The sequence below is a fragment of the Ruditapes philippinarum genome, unplaced genomic scaffold, assembly GCF_026571515.1.
Source record: "Ruditapes philippinarum isolate M1 unplaced genomic scaffold, ASM2657151v2 ctg125_1_1_1_1, whole genome shotgun sequence".
Taxonomy (NCBI): domain Eukaryota; kingdom Metazoa; phylum Mollusca; class Bivalvia; order Venerida; family Veneridae; genus Ruditapes; species Ruditapes philippinarum.
In genome coordinates, this window is record NW_026853776.1 from 166,980 (window position 1) to 188,510 (window position 21,531).

General features: G+C 33.3%; 1 protein-coding gene across 6 annotated transcripts in view; it reads left to right on the forward strand.

Moving 5' to 3' along the window:
• The first annotated feature begins 726 nt into the window (after positions 1 to 726).
• LOC132737829 (multidrug resistance-associated protein 1-like) overlaps positions 727 to 21,531 on the forward strand; it is a 78,963-nt gene continuing 58,158 nt past the window's right edge. For all 6 annotated transcript variants that reach the window (XM_060725183.1, XM_060725181.1, XM_060725180.1 and 3 more), the window contains exons 1-2: positions 727 to 879; positions 12,774 to 12,953. In XM_060725183.1, the coding sequence (XP_060581166.1) occupies positions 850 to 879; positions 12,774 to 12,953 (210 nt within the window). In that variant the 5' untranslated portion in view covers positions 727 to 849. The remainder of the gene's footprint in view (positions 880 to 12,773; positions 12,954 to 21,531) is intronic.

Here is a 21,531-nt window from a genome sequence, read left to right on the forward strand (position 1 = left end):
GAAAATATAGCTTGCTATAGCTAATAAGACTTTCTGGGAGAAAAAGAATTTTCAAAGGCTACCAATCATCATCATCATCATCATCATCATCTTCAGTAATCGCCTCACTCTTCATAGAGCATAATCGCAATGTTTAACAATATATGATTGTACATTGTATCATAGATCTATATTTAGCTCCATGGTTGTATTGGGTATATTTTTGCTCGATTAATATTAAATAACATGTGGAATATACATGTATACAGTACGAAAGTGACTTATAAAATATTTAATATAGCGTAATCATTTTTTATAATTATTTCAGATGGTAGAAGCACCATGTAGATTCTATTTTTTCATTAATGAATAATGTATTTTTTTGGAAATTATCATTATAAATAAAACTGAATAATTATTATTATTGTATTATATTCACTTATATAACGTCTGCAAACTGCAATATTAATGTAAAATTCTGTTTTAATTAAAAGCTAATTCAATCATTTATAAGTCACTTTCGTATTGTTCACAGATGACGAAAGGAAGATCTCTGAACTTGTACATAGAAATTATGCAATTAAATGGAGATAAAATCATCGTAATAATTATTTTTGAAAATAATTATTATTTATTTATTATGATATACGTCTACTATCTGCAATATTGATTAAACGCTGTAGATCTATTTAATATTTTTAAAGTCACTTTCGTCAAAAAAAGTTACTTTCGTATTTTAATCATAACCTATTCCACTTTCTGGTTTGTTGTATTCAAGCGTGCCTATTTGGTTGAAAATTGGAACATGGAAAGCAAAGAGGCCTAAATTATCATAGTATATTCAATAAATAGCGTGGATTGGAGACAGTCATGTTTTGCGATCCGTCGGAGGAGTTCCTAGTAAGTGATCTTTCAGCATATTATAATGTAAAGTGGTTGAACTGCAATATTTAACTATTTGATATTTAGAAAGTGAACATGACATTTTGCATTCGTTCCAAATTATTTCGTACCCATTAGAGGGTTTTAGAAGAAAACAAAAACAATTTTTCTCTGTTAAATGAAAAAAAAGGTTTAGATAAAATAATTTTTTCCTATTTACTTATATCACTAAAAGGTCACTTAGCAGCCGTAACACTACATGGAGATTTGCAAGGACTAGTCCAATAGATTAGACGTTACAGGCTTGTTAAAGTTTTATGTTGGTCAAGCCTGACGTCTAATAGTTATTGGTCAAAAACGCGTAGCATTTTGAAAAATTAAAAAAATGTCTGTTGACTTGCCTTTCAAGCTTTATTCAAAAGCTTATCTTCTGTTCTTTCAATTGCATGGTCTATCATTAACAAAAAAGTTTCAAACAATGTACTTATTAATTAAAAATAAAATATAAATATCAATCTATTTCGCTCATCGCCATACTGGTTTAGTAAAGCATTTTACAGATTGATTCCAATTTTTTGAACGGAAAAATATTTTCGAACACACTGACGGTGCATGGGCAATTATTTCGTTGAAAAAATATTCCGTTAGAAACTTCTGGGTCATTTAAACGCTTGCATTTGAATAAGCCAATCAGATTTCGCGCACTGTATGGCGGCCATTTGTATATCTGCTGTACATGGAATTTAATTAAATGAGAGGATTTAATCATGACTTTTCGGGTGTGACAGTTCAATTATTTTGTTGAAAGGTATTTAATTTTTAGTTTTGTTCATAAATAGTTCAAAATTTATGTAAATACACGCTGTTTTAATTGTTAAAATGCATTAGATCTAAATCGATGTCTAATGTCAATTTTTTTGCTACACGATTTTGCAAAGATCTGTTAAGACCTAACGTAACATGGAAAATGAAAAATGTAAAATATCAGATTAATGAATGATAAATATGAAATAGGTTACGTATAGGTCTTATAATTAGGACTATACAAGGACATGTTGTGGTTGTTCTAATCGTCCATCTTATCAATATCAAGATTCAACCTCTCAATTTTAAAGATTTTTATTAGATAAAGTGAAGTTACACAGAGCAACAGATAAGATGTATTTGTGTATTAATGCAATTAATTTTACAACATACGCAATTTGTTCTTTTAATTTAATATGCATATCAAAACCCATTTAAAAAAAGTAAGATACGCAATTAAAGATCCACAATTTCGTCTGTCTTCTGCTTGTAGTTTTGGACAATAGTTTTATGCATGCTATCGGAATATTCCAAAATGTAATTTTGGGCTTCCTTAATGATTGTCTCTGGTCTTCACGGGAATGCCGAAGTCAAATCAATTAAGCACGAGACCGTCAATTTATAAAATACTCTACTCAAGTTGACAGTCTTTACAATTACAGACCGGTAGAGACAGTTGTTTTTGTGGAGACCACCATGCAAAAAACCTGTATCAATAGACGCTCTGAAAACAATATGGCGTCATACATACATTATAGGGAATAAAAGAAGATTTGGAACATAACAGTTCTAAATAACTAAAAATCCGCCAGAAAACGAAGTTGTTTAAATATTCTGGACGATGTTTATGTGTGACATTCTGAAATGTACACAAAAATCTGGCACATTGGCACATTTGGGTGATAGCATAAATGATAATAATGGACCATGAAATTTATATCTTTATGATTAAATACCCAGTCGATCTTAAAATCACAGGGTAACAGGTTTTAGAATACGCAATTAAATGGGCCAATACCCAGTTCCACATGAAATGATGGAGTAATACCCAATTTATTATCAAAGCTTTTTAATATCTGTTGCTCTTAAACTATTTTAATACAACTACAGATTTATTAGGATCCATGATATGACTAATACCTCAGTCACAAATGACTAACTGCTGCTGGGTCACTGGGTGGCGTCTATTTCTCAAAAAAATCGTAATATCGGCCTGTTTTGTCTGGTCACCATGATAAATTGGACGATTTATACAAAACTGGTCAACATGATAAATTGGACGATTTATGCACAGGCACTGGACAGTAATCATTTTGTCAAATGGCGAGCTCACCGCTTGAGTTTGTTGTAAAAGCTGCTTGAGTATTTTGTAGTTGTAAATGTATCTGTGAATTCCTTTAGATTTTACATGAACTTCATATTTGAACGTCTACTAGAGGTGTAACGATTCATTGATGCATTGATACATCGCGATCTGCCCTGTCCTTGATGTATGCATGGTAATGAATTTATAAATTCCAATGTATCAGGATGCAATACATATTTCACCTCCCGATGCATCAATATAGCGGGAAAGTATCGCAATACACTAATAGTTATGGTATAATGAAAAATACCTTTAATCCTTAAGTAAAAAGTAAAAATCCTTAAGTAATAAGTAATGTAAATTGTTGAAAGATCAAAACTTCAAAATAAGTTATAATAACAAGTTGAAGAGTTTATTGTTTTGTTATTGTAATAGTTTTTATATTACATTCGTAATTATGCTGTGAACAAAGACCAAGTTTTTTATATAGATAAAGTCTGAAAGTCAGTATTGTGATACGTATTGCATCGAAACATAAGAATTGCATTTTATCAAAGTATGCAATACATATCATGAATCGCATCGTTTAGAAATGCAAGTATCGTGATATGTATCGTGACAGAAAAAAATGGCAATGCACAGCCCTAACGTCTACGCTAATTATTTTTTGCTCACCTGGCCACAAGGCGTGGGTCGTCGTGCATCATCAACATTTGGGTTGTTAATACTCTAGCAGTCACGGTTTTGATTGGCCATAAACAAACTTTGTCAGAATGTTTGTCTCAATGAAATACAGGTCAAGATCAAATATGGGTCATCTCTAGGTCATACTGCCCAAATATGGAAAAACCTTGTTCATATTCTAATGGTAACATTTTGACTCAATTGTCATCACACTTGGTCAGGATGCTTGTCTAGCAGGGATCACGCTAGCCCTGAAATTTAGGGAGAAGTGACTTCCCTCCAGTGAAAATAGGGAGAAGTTTTTGTGGACAAGGAGAAGTGCATAAGAATTGCATTTTTAGCTCGACTATTCGAAGAATATGAGAGCTATTGTAGTCGCCCCGGCGTCAGCGTCCGCGTCGGCGTCTGCGTTGGTTAAAGTTTTTTGTAAAGTCAAATATCTCAATTATTACTTTAGATATTCAATTGAAACTTACAATACTTATTAATAGTAACAAGGTACATCAGATTGACAAGTTGGATAACTCTGCCTACAATATTGACAGAATTATGCCCCTTTTTAACTTAGAAATTTTGGTTAAAGTTTTTTGTAAAGTCAAATATCTCAATTATTTCTTGAGATATTCAATTGAAACTTACAATACTTATTTATAGTAACAAGGTACATCAGATTGACAAGTTGGATAACTCTGCCTACAATATTGACAGAATTACGCCCCTTTTTAACTTAGAAATTTTAGTTCAGTTTTTTGTAAAGTCAAATATCTCAATTATTACTTGAGATATTCAATTGAAACTTACAATACTTATTTATAGTAACAAGGTACATCATATTGACAAGTTGGATAACTCTGCCTACAATATTGACAGAATTATGCCCCTTTGGAACTTAGAAATTTTGGTTAAAGTTTTTTTGTAAAGTCAAATATATCTCAATTATTGCTTGAGATATTCAATTGAAATTTAAAATACTTTTTTATAGTAACAATGTACATCAGTTTGCAAAATTGCATAACTCTGCCTGCAATATTTGCAGAATTATTTGCCCCTTTGAAACTTAGAAATTTTGGTTAAAGGTTAAAGGTCTTCAAAGATATTTACTTAAAACTTTACACATGCACTTAGAGTCATAATTGGAGGTTCATAATTGTATGTCACTGACTCCATATGTTCCATAACTCTATCTTGCATTAAGGCTGATTCATATCCCCTTTTCTACTTAGTCTCTTGGTTAATGTTTACATGCAAGTTTTACATAATCTCAATAACTATTAAAGATATTTATTTAAAACTTCACATATGCATTTAAGGTCATAATTGTAGGTCACTGATAAAAATCCATAATTCTATCTTGCATTAAGGCTGATTTTTCTCCCCTTTTTCAACTTAGAAATTCATGGTAAAGTTTTGCTTGTAAGCTTTTATCTCAATAACTACTGAAGGGTTTGTGCCTTTTTTGGGACAATTTTATGCATTCATATTATTAAAGCAGTGATTTACTTGATAAAACATCTTAATAACAAGCCTTTGTACCTTTTCTGTCAAATTTATGTATTCATAGGTAATTAGTATTATTATACTCAATAAAACACCCTTGTGACATTACCTTCCGAATAGTCAAGCCAATACTGTATAATTAGACTCTCTCTAAGGCCAATAACATGAATTTATAAAAAAAAAATTAGCCCTTTTGTGAACTTAAAAAATTAAAACATTATCAAGTCTCTTTTACTATCAAGCACTTAGAATAGTCGAGCGTGCTGTCCTACCGACAGCTCTTGTTTGATGTTGATGTTCCATTTAATACTAAGTTTTAAGACTGACCAACATTAGGTGGAGTACATAACAGTTTATTAAGTAACTCATAACAATAAACAGCAAAATTACAAATGAGGCCGTCTTTTTTTATGCCCCCACTTTAAGGGTCATTTAGATTTACCCTTGTCCGTCCATCCGTTCTTCCTACCGTCCGTTCTCTTTTGTGTCAAAAGGAACTCAAAAAGTATTTGACCTAGAGTCATGAAACTTAATAGGAATGTTGATCAGCATGTGTAGTTGTGCACCTGGGTATTTTCATGTGGATTTATATAGTATTTTTAGAGTTAATGCCCTTGACTTAGTAAAATTTTGCAATTTCGCCTTGTGTCGCATGTAACTCAAAAAGGATTTGGCCTTGAGTCATGAAACTTTACAGGAATATTGATCAGCATGTGTAGTTGGGCACCTGGGTATTTTCATATGAATTTATATAGTATTTTTAGAGTTATTATGCATGTAACTCAAGAAGGATTGGATATAGGCCTGAAATCTTATGGGAATGTTGCTCAGCATATGTAGTTGTGCACCTTGGGTTTCACTTGTGGATTTATCCAGTATTTGTAGAGTTATTAACCAGGTTTTCCGAAGGAAAAAACTGGTTATTAGATTGAGGTATGTCGGCGGGCGGGGCGGGTGGGCGGGCGGGCGGACGGGCGGGCGGGCGTAAACAATTTCTTCTGTGCGCAACTCCTCCTACATTTCTCAACGGATTTTGACCAAACTTTCACAGAAGCTTTGTCATCAAGTGCCCTGGCGCATATTGGTCGGGGTTTTGCGATTAGATAATATTTGACCTAATTATGGCCCTTTGTTTTTTTTCCTTATATAGAATATATAGTGAACAATTTCTTCTGTGCGCAACTCCTCCTACATTTCTCAACGGATTTTGACCAAACTTTCACAGAAGCTTTGTCATCAAAGTGCCCTGGCGCATATTGTCGGGGTTTTGCGATTAGATGATATTTGACCTAATTATGGCCCTTTGTTTTTTTTCCTTATATAGAATATTTAGTGAACAATTTCTTCTGTGCGCAACTCCTCCTACATTTCTCAACGGATTTTGACCAAACTTTCTCAGAAGCTTTGTCATCAAGTGCCCTGACACATATTGTCAGGGTTTTGCAATTGGTACATATTGGACCTAATTATGGCCCTTTGTTTTTTTTTCATTATAGAGAATATTATAGTGAACAATTTCTTCTGTGCGCAACTCCTCCTACATTTCTCAACGGATTTTGACCAAACTTTCTTAGAAGCTTTGTTATCAAGTGCCTGGCACATATTGTCAGGGTTTTGTGATTGGATAATATTTTACCGAATTATGGCCCTTTGTGTATTTTCCTTATACAGAATATAATAGTGAACAATTTCTACAGTGCGCAACTTCTCCTACATTTCTCAACGGATTTTGACCAAACTTTCACAGAAGCTTTGTCATCAAGTGCCATAGCACATATTGTCGGGGTTTTGTGATTAGATAATTTTTTACCTAATTATGGCCCTTTGTTTTTTTTCCTTATACAGAAATATATATAGTGAACACTTCTTCTCTGCGCAATTCTGTGCGCAACTCCTACAATTCTCTAGGGATTTTGACAAAACTCTCGCAGAAGCTTTGTCATCAACTCTTGCTGCATGTTGTCAGGGTTATGAGATTTGATAATGTTTGACCTAATTATGGCCATTTATTTTTTTCCCTTATATAGAAATATATTGTTTTTGTTCCATATATAGAATATAAAGTGAACAAATTCTTATTTGCACACCTCTTCCTACAAACTATTTTGACAAACTTTCACAGAAGCTTTCTCATCAAGAGTCCTTGTGCATATCATCGGGGTTTTGTGATTTTCGGTGGGCGGGCGGGTGTTCACTTTAAAACAAATGCCCCTGCATGACGAAGCTTCTGTGAAATATTTTGCTGAAAACCTGGTTGCATCGCATTGCGATGTTCCTTGTTGCCCTTGACTTAAAAACCGTTTAATTGTGTTGTGTTATTTGTTACTTGAGTGCTTGAGTTAGAATCAACAAACTTTGCAGGAATAAGGATCAACATCACTGTGAAGCTATGCACCTGGGACTTTGCATGTGGATTTTTTTTTTAGTTTTATATTGCTCTTGACTTACAGTAGTATAAATTTGCAATTTTCAACTTGTTCATGCATAGCTCAAAAAGTATTTGACTTGTAGACCTGAGAGTTTACAAGAATGTTTGTCAGCATGTGTAGGTTGCTTGTGGATGTATTCAGTATTTGTAAAGTTCTTGCCCTTTATTTAGTAACAGGTTTTTAGTTTTCAACTTGTGGCACATGTAGTCCAAAAAATATTTTACCTAGAGTCATAAGATTGACAGAACACTGGAGTGTGGGGGCACCCATGTCCCATGGACACATTTCTAGTTTCTTCTATATCATCTTTATCATGTGTAGCTTGTTTTGATCCAGGTGATGTTGTGCTGAAATAAAAAATAATTTATTTAAGTAAATCACTAGTAGGCCCCTATATTTCATTATTTTCAATGTTTTCCCAAGAAATATTAATAGGCAGTACAGAGTCCATGTAGCTACATGTGACCAACACGTTTGGCGATGCGCTTTTGTAAAGAGAAAATGTGTGAATAAGATCACTAAACTTACCGACTAATTAATGTAATAAGTATGCCCCCAATTTATCCAAATTGACATGAATCACTGCTTAATATCTGTTTATTTTTTGTTTATTGATAATAATGATTTGCCAATACCGAAGATGTCAACCGTTCAATTTCAACACTCAATTTCAACACTCGCTAAGTTATCTCGCCGCATTTCATTAGCTTTTCAATTTTACCGACCAATGAAAATACATTAAAAAATGGCTTTGAAATAGGAGGAGCGTAGACGATACTGACTTGGTTGACACTTAAAAACTTATCGCAAGCGTTTATCGAAAATTAGGGTGACTTTGTTTTCGCTTTTCTAGGCGAGAAGGAGAGAGACAAGGCGACTTTGTCGCCCAAATTGCCTAGAAACGTGATCCCTGTCTAGTTAATAGCTTGGAGGAGTTCGAAAATGGGTCATCTTTGATGAAACTAGGTCACAGGAGCTTAAAATAGAAAATTCTTGTGAACTCTCTAGTGGCTACTGTTGTTATCCAAATATTCTGGAAATCAGTCTGCAAGTTTGTTTTGATGATTTCTAGATCAAGTTCGAATATGGGTCACATGAGGTCAAAAACTAGGTCACACTGCCCAAATATTGAAAAACCTTGTTAACACTCTAGAGTTCACATTTTTGACTCAATATTCATCAAACTTTGTCAGGATGGTTGTCTAGGTAATTGCTCGGACGAGTTTGAACATGGTCAGTATGCTTGTCTAAATGGCCTGGCGACAGTTACATTCATGACAAGGCTAGGTTTCAGATTTAAAACCGCCCGGCATTCGCAAAATCGTCAAAGCCACCGATGTTGTTAAAATCGTTAAATTAATAGGCATAAGAACAATCTGAACCAAACACAAGTTTGGTTGTTTTGGATGATTTCTAGGTCAAGTTAGATGTACTTCTGCTATGACTTCACAGTCATTCCAAAGAATCGATTTTCCTTTCTTTTCTCAAACTCAGCAGATGACATCAGTTCATTAGAATAATTTACGGATCATTTAGTAATAGTCGAAATCGGCATCAAAAAGCGACATGGATTTTAAGTCAAGAGGATTTCTCAAGTAATCTTGAGTATAAAATTATATGAGATTTTACCTGTTAATTATTTTTGCTATCAGACAATGAAGTATTGATATATTCTTATTTTATCACATTAATAAGTTTTAATTACATGGGATATCAACTATTAGTAACTCTGTCATTGCACCTGTTTTTACTTTGAATTTCTGTTAGGTTCTCTTGCCACCCTATTTTATTTCCTATACCCTTTAAGGTTTTGCTTTGAAACCTTAAATACTTGTTAGTGACTATCATCCCCACTTCCGAGCAAGGGGACATAACTCTGTCATGGATTTTGATAAGATTATGCCCTTTTTTCAACTTTGGTAGTCAACATAATTATTTTTTTTGATGTCAAACTCTAACAATTAATGCAAGTTATACTATTAAAAATTCAAAATTTTAGAATTTTTTGTAATATTTCAAATTAAGTAGTATGTAAATTCATTAAAATATAAATAATTCTGTATTCAGTGTTCCCACCACCATTTTTCCTTAGGGTTTTTTTTACCCCTTACCTTGGAAAACTGGGGGTAAAATGAAAAATCAGGGGGTACAGAAAGATAAATGTGTACAATGTATATATAGAATGGTTAAAGTACTAATAAAGTCTTTTTCAAAAGTTACTGTGTTTATTCATTTCTTTCTTCAGACATAGCAAAATTTGTACATTACATGAAAGATCATAACAATGTACTTAATTATTTTTAGCAAGCTCACATGCTCTAGAGATAACCTCATTTTGATAAAAGTCTGCTCTATTTGCTCCATATGCAATGATCATTCTGTTTTCAACCAGTAACATTATGCTACTTTTGAAGAGCTGTCAAACTCTTCACAAACACGGCAATGCATAGTAAGAACTTGGTTTCGGGATAAAAAGCCTTTTGAAGGGTTTGTAGGACTCAAATTTGATTGAATGTAACGATTTTTTAACGTAGATGTCTCGATTCTTAATTCGACATTTTTCCGATATTACTAAAAAAAACACAGTAATATCGGAAAAATGTCGAATTTAGAATCGAGACATCTACGTTAAAAAATCGTTACATTCAATCAAATTTGAGTCCTACAAACCCTTCAAAAGGCTTTTTATCCCGAAACCAAGTGCCTATGAGTAAGAGTTGTATTATCATAGCGTAACCATGAAAATTCAGATAGCCATTCATTTCTAAACTTAAGAATTCTTTTCGACTTTTTGCTAGATTGTTCAGCCGCCTGCAGCACATTATTTTCATTATTTGTTTGAGAACTGGATGGGGATATCGTCGGCGTCTCAGCATTTCCTTTTCCGAAAATATCGGTTATTTTTCTCTGCGCCATAGCGGTATTTACAGACTAACGGTATGACGTACATACTAATGACGTAGCAAAAACATGTGCGAATACGATTGACTGTGTCGCGAATTAATTCAATAAAATGTACGTATTTATTAAACAACCAGTCGAATATGTAGGTATTTTCCAGTTACGTCATTCCATTACGTTTCGGAAGTTCAATTTAGCGGGTGCGCGTGCTAAAAATAGTAACAAGTACCTGATGAAGTTCCCGATTGTTCTTTGTTTTATTTAATAATGAGAAGTATTTCCTAGTTACGTCATTCCATTACGTTAAGCCAAATACCCGATTGAGTTCCCGATTTTTCTGTGCGTATTTTTACCCCCTTACCTAAATTTCTGTACGTGAACGGTCGATTTTATGCGTAAAATACGCACATTTGTGCGTAAATGGGAACACTGGTATTATATTTAAGATTTCATTGAAAATTTAATGGTATAATCAATTATCTATAAATAAGCTCTAGGACTTTCACCTGGTATCAGTTGCTTTATGTTAAACTGAAAAGTTGAATAGCAGTCTTAATTTCATAAATGCATAAAATGACATGTATAAACTTATTCACTAACAATGAGAATATGGATTTATTAAAGTTAAAAAGTTGTCATTAAGTGCTTCACAAAAGTGAATGTGAATAAGTTGAACTGCTGTATGTTTATTGTTAGTTGTACATCTCTCTATACAATGGTAAACAATCATGTGAATGTTCTTCATTTTAACAATTTAAACAATCATTTTTTTCTCATTGAAATATTAGATATGGTAATTAAAGAATTAGTTTTTATTTGTGATATGACGTGATATGATCTAACCTTGATCAAAATAAATAAACTTTACATTTATGGTTTTAGGATTAAAGTAAATATGCATAATATGTTTTGAATTACTATGTTATAAAATCTAGAGTATGTGATATTAAAGGCACATCATGCTTCAAAAATGAATTTTAAAAAATCATTATATAGAAAAGACAAACATGAGTTAATGATATTGAAATAATGGTTTTAAAGCATTTTAGATGCTTATCTCCCCTGAGTTTGAAATGATTATAACAATATGTAAACAAAGAAGTGTTTTGTGTACCATTCAAAATGACAAAATCGCTACATTTTTACTAATTGCCAGAATGCTACCAAAGCAAAAGTTCAGGTAATAAGGTCAATTGAGTAACTTTTTGGAAACCTTTACAGGGCACAAACAAATTATAAGCTTTTGATAGCATTTCTGGGGCATAATGGGCCTTTAAGCTAAGTGAAGAAAGCATTCTTACTCAAAGATCATCCTATAGAAGCAAATACCTTATTCTATCAAAATACAAAAATATAGTTAATGATAGTATAGAGCCTAGTAATACTGCATTGACATGCATGCTGGCCTAAATGCTCGGTACTTTTAAGGCAGTTAACAAAAGTTTAATAATTATTACTTTTGGTTCCAGAAGGTCAAGGGTTAAAGTTTATTTCACCAATAAATGTGACGTTAAAGTAGAAAAATGACTTAAGTGTATAATTTAGTACTTTCACACGATTGTTTGGTCAGCATTGTTTGCTTGAAAGATTTTGACCTTTATTATTAAGACTTCGAAGTCCAATATTTGTTACACAATAATCAACCTGTACATAGGCAAAAGGTCAGTAAATGGAACAATTTTCAGAGAGCTTATTGTACATTTATTACATATTTTTCTGGTTTTGAAAATAGCAGTAGCTTGACAGAACTACCATTTCTAATTTTCTATTTTTTTAACCACACCTGTCCAAGAAGTTAAAAAGAAGGATGCATGTAGATTCTCCTTAATGTTGGAAAGAAATAAAAAAAAAATTCTTCCTGTGGAACCATACATTTTGAATAGCAGTACTGACAATCATTTTGATAAGAATTTTAGTTCATTCTTAAAATTACCGAAGTCTACTTTTACAATGTGTCCATAAACGTTGATAGTTTCCATATAAAACTATTAATCTAATCTAAGATTCTAATTAAAGTTGCATCTAATATAGGTCAACATAAGTGATAAACTAAGAATAATTCTGCTATAATAGCCTTATAAATGAAATTATTTCAGAAAAGTTTAATGTTTATGGAAAATACATGTGTTGCAATTTATATATAAGAAAATTATGCATTGGAAACTTGTATGTCCATACAGTCATGTAAATATATGTTTATTTACATAAATATTTGTTGTTTATGTTACAAGTAGATTTGGAATTTATTCCTGGAAAATTCTTAATCCTGATGTAAATTTACTTTATTTCAGAATGAAAACCAGTATTGGAATACAACAGATCCTGATTTCTCCGAATGTTTCCAGAAAACTGTGTTGCTATGGATACCATGTGGTTTCCTGCTTTTGTTGGCCCCGGCTCGGATCTTGATTTTACATAACAGCGACCACAAACATATCATACCATGGTCATGGCGCAGCCGAACAAAATTGGTAAGGATGACATATAGTTAGATTTTCATATTAAAAAAAAAATGATTTTAATTTTTTTAAACAGTATAAACTGCTTGATGTGTAAGAAATACGATAAGAGATTGGTTCATAGTATAATACATGTAAATCTCGATCAATGCTTTTGGGAGAGGGGGTGTACTAGGACTGTCATTAACTCATTATTGAAAATTACTATGTTGATATGTCATAGATATTAAACATTGAGTCGATATTGATTCGCAATTTAGAATATATCATTTGAAATCCATGTCTCCTGTGAAATATTTTTTTTGTCTGAAAAGAGAAATCAAGTCCCTCCCCTTTTTGTGTCGCCTTGAAAAAGTGACATATAGGGGTTACTTTTGTCGGCAGCGTGGGCGGTGTCTGTGTCGTTGTTGGCGTCATTGTCGGCGTCGGCGTCCCCTAAAGCTTGTCCGGAGCATAATTCAGTCACTATAAGTCTGATTGACTTCAAACTTGGTATGCATGCTTCTTTAAATAACCCGAAGTGCAGTGCACAAGGACCGGTACTCTGCAGTTCTTATTTTTTGAGTTATTGCCCTTTGTTAATTTTCATACTTTACTTTTGTCTGGGCCATTTCTCTTCAACTAAAAAAGCTATGGACTTGAAACTTCATAGGATGATAGATCTCATTAAGAAGAAGTGCAGTGCACAAGAACAAGTACTCTGCACTTCCTAATTTTTGAGTTATTGCCCTTTGTTAATTTTCATACTTTAATTTTGTCCGGGCCATTTCTCCTAATGTATAAAAGCCATGGACTTGAAACTTCATAGGATGATAGGTCTAATTAAGAAGAAGTGCAGTGCACAAGAACAGGTACTCTGCATTTCTTATTAGCTCACCTGTCACAAAGTGACAGGGTGAGCTTTTGTGATCGCTTTTAGTCCGGCGTCCGTCCGGCGTCCGTCCGTCCGTAAACTTTTACTTTAAATGACATCTCCTCATAAACCACTAGGCCAATTTCATCCAAACTTCACAGGAATGTTCCTTTGGTGGTCACCTTTCAAAATTGTTCAAAGAATTTAATTCCATGCAGAACTCTGGTTGCCATGGCAACCGAAAGAAAAAACTTTAAATATCTTCTTTTGAAAAACCCTAAGAGCTAGAGCTTAGATATTTGGCATGAAACATCTTCTTCTAGTGAGTGTCTACCAAGTTTGTTCAAATAAAAGCCCTGGGGTCAAAATTGCCCTGGGGGTCATTGATTTTCCCTATAAGCATATAGTAAATACTTAAAAATCTTCTTTTAAAGAACCCAAAGAGCTAGAGCTAAGATATTTAGCATGAAACATGTTCTAATGAGTGCCTACCAAGTTTGTTCAAATAAAAGCCCTGGGGTCAAAATTGGCCCTGCCCCAGGGGGTCATTGATTTTCCCTATATGCATATAGTAAAAACTTAAAAAATCTTCTTTTAAAGAACTCAAAGAGCTAGAACTAAGATATTTAGCATCAAACATGTTCTAATAGGTGTCTACTAAATTTGTTCAAATAAAAGCCCTGGGGTCTAAATTGGCCCTGCCCCGGGGGTCATTGATTTTCCTTATATGTGTATAGCAAAAACTTAAAAAATCTTCTTTGAAAAAACCCAAATAGCTAGAGTTTAGATATTAAGCATGAAACATGTTCTAGTGAGTGTCTACAAAGTTTGTTCAAATAAAAGCCCTGGGGTCTAAATTGGCCCCGCCCCGGGGGGTCATTGATTTTCCTTATATGTGTATAGCAAAAACTTAAAATCTCCTTTGAAAAAACCCAAATAACTTAGGTTAGATATTAAACATGAAACATCTTCTAGTAAGTGTCTACAAAGTTTGTTCAAATAAAAGCCCTGGGGTCAAAACTGGCCCCGCCCCAGGGGTGTCATTGTTTTTAACTATATGTGTATAGTAAAAACTTAAAAATCTTCTTTTAAAAAGCCCAATGAGCTAGAGCTTAGATGTTTAGCATGAAACATCTTCATATGGGTGTCTACCAAGTTTGTTTACATAAAAGCCCTGGGGTCAAAATTGGCCCCGCCCCAGGGGGTCATTGATTTTCCCTATATGCATAAAGTAAAAACTTAAAAAATCTTCTTTTAAAGAACTCAAAGAGCTAGAGCTAAGATATTTAGCATCAAACATGTTCTAATAGGTGTCTACCAAGTTTGTTCAAATAAAAGCCGTGGGGTCAAAATTGGCCCCGCCCCGGGGTCATTGATTTTCCTTATATGTGTATAGCAAAAACTTAAAAAATCTTCTTTGAAAAAACCCAAATAGCTAGAGTTTAGATATTAAGCATGAAACATCTTCTAGTAAGTGTCTACAAAGTTTGTTCAAATAAAAGCCCTGGGGGTCAAAACTGGCCCCGCCCCAGGGGTGTCTTTGTTTTAACTATATATGTAATGTAAAAACTTAAAAAAATCTTCTTTTAAAAAGCCCAATGAGCTAGAGCTTGATGTTTAGCATGAAACATCTTCTTATGGGTGTGTGTGTGGGGGGGGGGGGGGGGGGGGCTATATACAGGTGAGCGACCTCAGGGCCATCATGGCCCTCTTGTTTTTTGAGTTATTGCCCTTTGTTTATTTTCATAGTTTAATTTTGTCCGGGCCATTTCTCCTTAACTATAAAAGCTATGGACTTGAAACTTCATAGGATGATAGATCTCATTAAGAAGAAGTGCAGTGCACAAGAACTGATACTCTGCATTTCTTATTTTTTGAGTTATTGCCCTTTGTTGATTTTCTTACTTTATTTTTTTCCTGGTCATTTCTCCTCAAGTATGAAAGCTATGGACTTGAAACATCATAGAATGATAGATCTAATCATCTTATTGATAAGAAGTGCAGTGCACAGAAACTGCTGCTCTGCACTTATTATTTTTTTAGTTATTGCCCTTTTGTTATTTTTCATATTTCATTTTTGTCCTGGCCATTTCTCCTAAACTACATTGTTCACAAGGCGACACATCCGACTTGCGGAGTTCTAGTTCTTGACTACATGTAGCTTCATGTATCTGGAATTTAAATTAGTTGTTGTATTTGCAACGACTAAATAAGGTACTCCTAACTCCATGATGACAATTTGGTACACATATTCAAATTTTTATCACAGTTGTGTGATTGGATACATTATCAACATTAAGCTTTCAATATATTGATACAAAGTTTCCCATCAATGTCAGCCGTAACATTTCTTTTAATTTGTTGTTGGTACTTGTGTTAGGTTATGTTATATGTTATAATCATATGAAATAATCATACAAACAAACTAGTAGGAAATATTCAAAGAAATGAGTTACCATGACAACAAAAAACATTCATATTTCTGTACTTCAATAGCAAAGAAAAAAGTGCAATGCAAATAAATGCCTGTGAATTTGAAGTTAAATCTCATTATACTTCAAATATTTCTCTGAAATTCAGAATACCACTAATGTAGGTTTGTTTATATTTATCTTACGATTGTTTACTTGTTCAGATTATCTGGTTTTCATTTTAATTACCTTGCACTATTGGAGCTTCCACTTACATCAATATAATAAATTTGACGAAAATACAATATTAAAATAAAAGTTCAAATCAACTGAATGAAATATTTATGCTCATGCAAGGATAAATTATATTGAAATTTGTTTTTTGGTTGAGATATATAAGGTAGGTATCAGAGAAATTTCTACTGTGAAAATTTGATAACATATATGGTTTTACTTCCTGGTTTATTTGTTAATCTTTAGCCAATACTTTATCAGATTGATTTGATATTGTACTTAAATATAATTAATGATACATAAAGGTTGTCAACAAGACATCCACATGTCTGTTTTATTTTGTATGCATTATTCTGTTGTTGTATTTTAAAATACAAATACATTGTATTTGTTACATCAAATCTATGCATGGAATGTTAAATATAAATGTCCTTGGTAAAGGTTGTATAAAAATAGGTTACTTTTAAAGTCATGCATACATGTAGTATATGCACTTCACAGTTATATTGATCAACTTAAATGTAAACCCTTAAAAGAATTAAGATATAGTCTTTCTTAGATGTTGTTATTAAAGGACATTGTTATTGGTACTGAAGCCTCATGAAAGCTGTTAAGTAAGTCACACAACTGTATAATATAAGCTTATCCCAGCAAGTCAAAACAAACATTTTAGCTGGTGCCAGGTGGTGTTAATAGTTTTCACTTTGGATCACGGCAGTAAGCCATATTGAATTTACCAGAGTACAGTTCAGCCACTGCATCGTTCCTGGGCAGGCTGTCAAGCAGTTTACCAGAACTAATTGCCTTCACTTTCCCAAGGAACTGATAACTCTCTATACATGCCAGACCATTTGCGAATAACCATAAAAAGAATTTCATAATCAATCACAATGAAAGTGACCTGTACTATCTGAGAATCAAACCTGGGTCGCCTGATTCACACGCCAATGCTTGACCTTGTAATTGAGCTAACCGGATGACTTTTTGCTTTTTGGCTTCCCTAAGCCCTATATTCAGTTGTATTATGTCATTCTAACACGTGCCTATAATAATAGTTTGATAAGATTTTTTTACTATCAACTCTTGCAACATTATAACAACTTAACCTCAATAACCCATAGGGTATTAGCCTGCTGAGGCTGAAAATGATAAGCCTTTGAAACCAGTTCACTGTAAGTAGCTAGATTTTTATGCCCCTGAGCCAATAGAAAGTTAACTGTTCATCAATTCTGTCTGTCTTCAAACACTCTGGGAACATGTATATGGGATGAACGTCCATGTTTGTTATGTACAGACTGACATGTGGGAAAAAGGCTGCATATGGCATAAACAAATGTTGCTAATTGAATGGGCTTTAAAGATCAAAGAAATAACCTATTTATGTCAACTTTGGAAAACACCACCCATTTTGTTTTCCCAATTTGGGTTTAACCTAACCCAGCTAGTTTAAAGTTTTCTTACATTTTTTAAATTCAAACCCTTTTACAAAGGGCTTCAAAATTTGATTAATTTAAACTTCCTTTTTACAAATTTAAAAATTAAAATGATCTTTACAAGTTAAATAACAGTTTTTTTCCCCTTTTTCGCATTGAAAAAATTTAATGGGTATTTTTTAAAGCTTTCTAAAAAGGTCGATTTAACTTAATATACCGGGAAAATTGGGGAAAAAAATTTTGTGTTTATCAAACCCGGGGTTTTTGTTTGCGTTTTTTGGAAATACAATTTCCCTGTCTTTTGGGACAAATTTAAAATATTTTTTAAAAAAAAATTTCAGCCAAAATTTAAAGGGTTTTTAAAGAAAAAATTTGCCCCCCCTCATCCAAGCTTAAGTGATGGATGAGGGGCAGTATTGGAATAAAGCCGGAGGCTGAGCATGTATAAATAGCATGTTATCCTAACGCATCGAGTCCACAACGCGCTTCAACGAACCGTAAAAAAACATGACCAAACCATGCGCGCGACCATGTCAACCCCAAGAAATCATAATTCAAAGCCCAAAAAATTTGTTGACGTACATAAAAAATAAACTGGGAGGGAAAAAGAAAAAACTTGTAGCACCCAAAAAATGGGGGGGTTTATACATGCTCAGCCTCCGGCTTTATTCCAATACTGCCCCTCATCCATCACTAAAGCTTGGATGAGGGGGGACAGTTATTTTCATAAAAGCCCTCAGCTTTCACATGTATAAATAGCATCTTTAAAGATCGGCAACAAATATTTCCATGTCATTAGAAAAATGAAAAAGACACATAACGCCAATCAAGAAACACAAATGTAATATCTGACAAATCCATAATATTTTATATCAAACAAAATATAAAATTCATATTTCATCAAAAATAATAAATCCAGATTGTCACTTTGAGGAAAAAACAGCTGTAGAAAAAGACAGATCCTCATTTTCAATAATAGGTCTATAATAAAACTTGTAAAAGTTATTGTCCGATTTCCAACCAGCTGTATTCAAGATATTTTTAATTTGAACATCTCTGACTTCTTGCTGCTGCCGATACCGAGGCCCCACGAAAAGAATGGGCCTTAAAAATGGCAACATCAATGCCTGACAATTGTAACACTGTCTTTAGCCATCTAGCAATAGTGCTTGATGTAACTGCATTAAATGTTACATATGAAATTAATAATTGATCAGATAGTCTCAACTGTTCCGTTACTTTGATATAATATAATAATGTATGATATACACACAAACTTTCTTTTCCTAAAATGCTCAAATTTAACACAAAAATTATTTTTCTTTTCCCACGACTGAAGTCTTCAATAGATTCGGGAAATAAAACACACAATAAGAATTATGTACCTTCATATAATTCAAATCAAGTGACATAATTGTCTGAGCTCTAGGAGCACATGCCAACGCTATAAGTGCCGTAACTTTTAATGTTAAAAACTTTAAATTTAAAGTTTCTAAAGGATACCAAAGTACTAAGCAATTTCAAAACTATTGTCACATCCCATGTGAACTTGTATCTCGGTAACGCCGGTTTTAAAATAAAAATCCCTCTCATAAAACGTTTAATCAAATTAGGTGAATCACACCAATCATTTCCTAACAATGACAAAGTCTGCAATAACATAGCCTTGTGAGAATTCAGCACCGAATATGACTTCTTGTCTAGATGCAAAAAAATATAAAAACGATATTACCTCCATTTCAGTTGCTTTTAAGGGGATTCTTACATTTTCTGTGAACACCAAAACAGCCATCTTTTCCATGCCATGGAATACTGTTTACGAGTTCCTTGTTTCCAAGGAACCAAGGATGATGGCAACAATTTCTGGAAGTAATCCTCTACCTTGGAGATATCTGCTGATAGTTGAAGAGCGACAAAAGTTGTAGAATGGACCATTGGACACACTGTACTGGAATCTTGAGGCATAATCATCAGATCTTGTGACGCGGCAACCTAACAGGATCAGAAATTAGAAGATCCATAATAAGTGGAAACCAAAATTGTGTTCTCCACAAAGGGATAATCAATATAGCTTTTTTTAACCTTATCATCTTTTAATTTATTGATAACTCTCCCAACCAACGAGAATGGTGGAAACAAATAGGGCTTAAGGTTTGACCAAGGAAACGAAAAAAAGCATCATTTCTAAATGCCCCAGGCTGGGGAAACCATGACACAAACCTTGACAATTGACAGTTTAACCTACACGCAAATAAATCGATGTCTGGAAAGAAACATCTGTGAACAGATTCTATCAAAAAATCTCCTTTTTTAACATCCATTCAGCAGACTCTGAACGAAAATGTCGAGAAAAATAATCAGCTTGTACATTCTCTGAACCTTTAAGATAATTAGCTGATAAAAATATAAAATCTCTCTAAGCACCAATTCCAGATATCAATAGCTAAACTATCAAGACTGGGGGAAGACATTCCACCCATGTCATTTATGTATGCTACAGCTGTCACATTGTCTGAAAAAACCTGAAGATGACAACTTTTAAAACTATCATACAAGCTTTAATTCCATTAAAAACAAGCTAAAAGTTCTAAATAATTTATGGCAAAACTTTGTTCACAAATTAACCAACGACCATTAGCAAACTGAACCTGATGAAACATCAACACAAGCCCAGCCAAGTTTACTAGCATCTGTTTGACACGTAAAGGAAATATTTTGAGGTCGTATTCGCTTACCATTCTTGAGACGTATATTTTCAAGCCACCAACGAATTTCAGATTTTTGCACCTTCGGACAAAAAACACTTTATTGTCAAAATTCATATTTTTACCTAATCCATTAATTTTACATCTTTCCATTTGTCTATAATGAAGAGGAGCTTCTAAAACTGCATGGAAGGCATTTATAACAGACCCTATAAATGAAGCAAGCTCTCTAACAATCACTAACTCACTGTGAATGAGATTATTAGCCTTTGAGAGTATTTTTCTCAATCTTTTCCTCTGTCAAAAACACCAAATAAAAGAACTGAATCCAAAAGATACCCAAAAAAAGACAATTTTATGACTGGGTACCAAACTTGATTTTTTTCTCATTAATAACATAGCCTAAAGACTGTAATGTGTCACAAATAATCTTTGCATTTTCTAGACACAAATCTCTATCACAGTTCATATTTAAAGAATCATCTATATAATAGGCACATCTGATGGCTTGAGAACGAAACCAGGCATAAATAGGTTTTAATAATTTGGTAAAGACTCTAGGTGCAGCACTATAACCAAATGGTAAACAAACAAAGGCATATAATGAATCTCTCCAATAAAATTTCAGAAATTTTTGGAACTCTGAATGAATGGGAATGGAAAAGTAAGCATCTTGTAAATCAACTGAACAAAAAATAATCATTTTCTTGAACTAAAGTCCAAAATTACTTTGAAATGCTCCTGTTTGAAATGTTCATAATGAACAAAAGTATTTAACTCTTTGAGATTAATGATTGGTCTATATTTACCATTTGGCTTTTTCACTACAAAAATATTAGAAATAAATTGATCACTTTCCTCCACAGAAGGTGCAATAGCCCCTTTTTTAAGCAAATCTTCAACTTCAGAATCTATAATACTCATTTCTTCTGTATTAAAATTGATTTCCTTTGG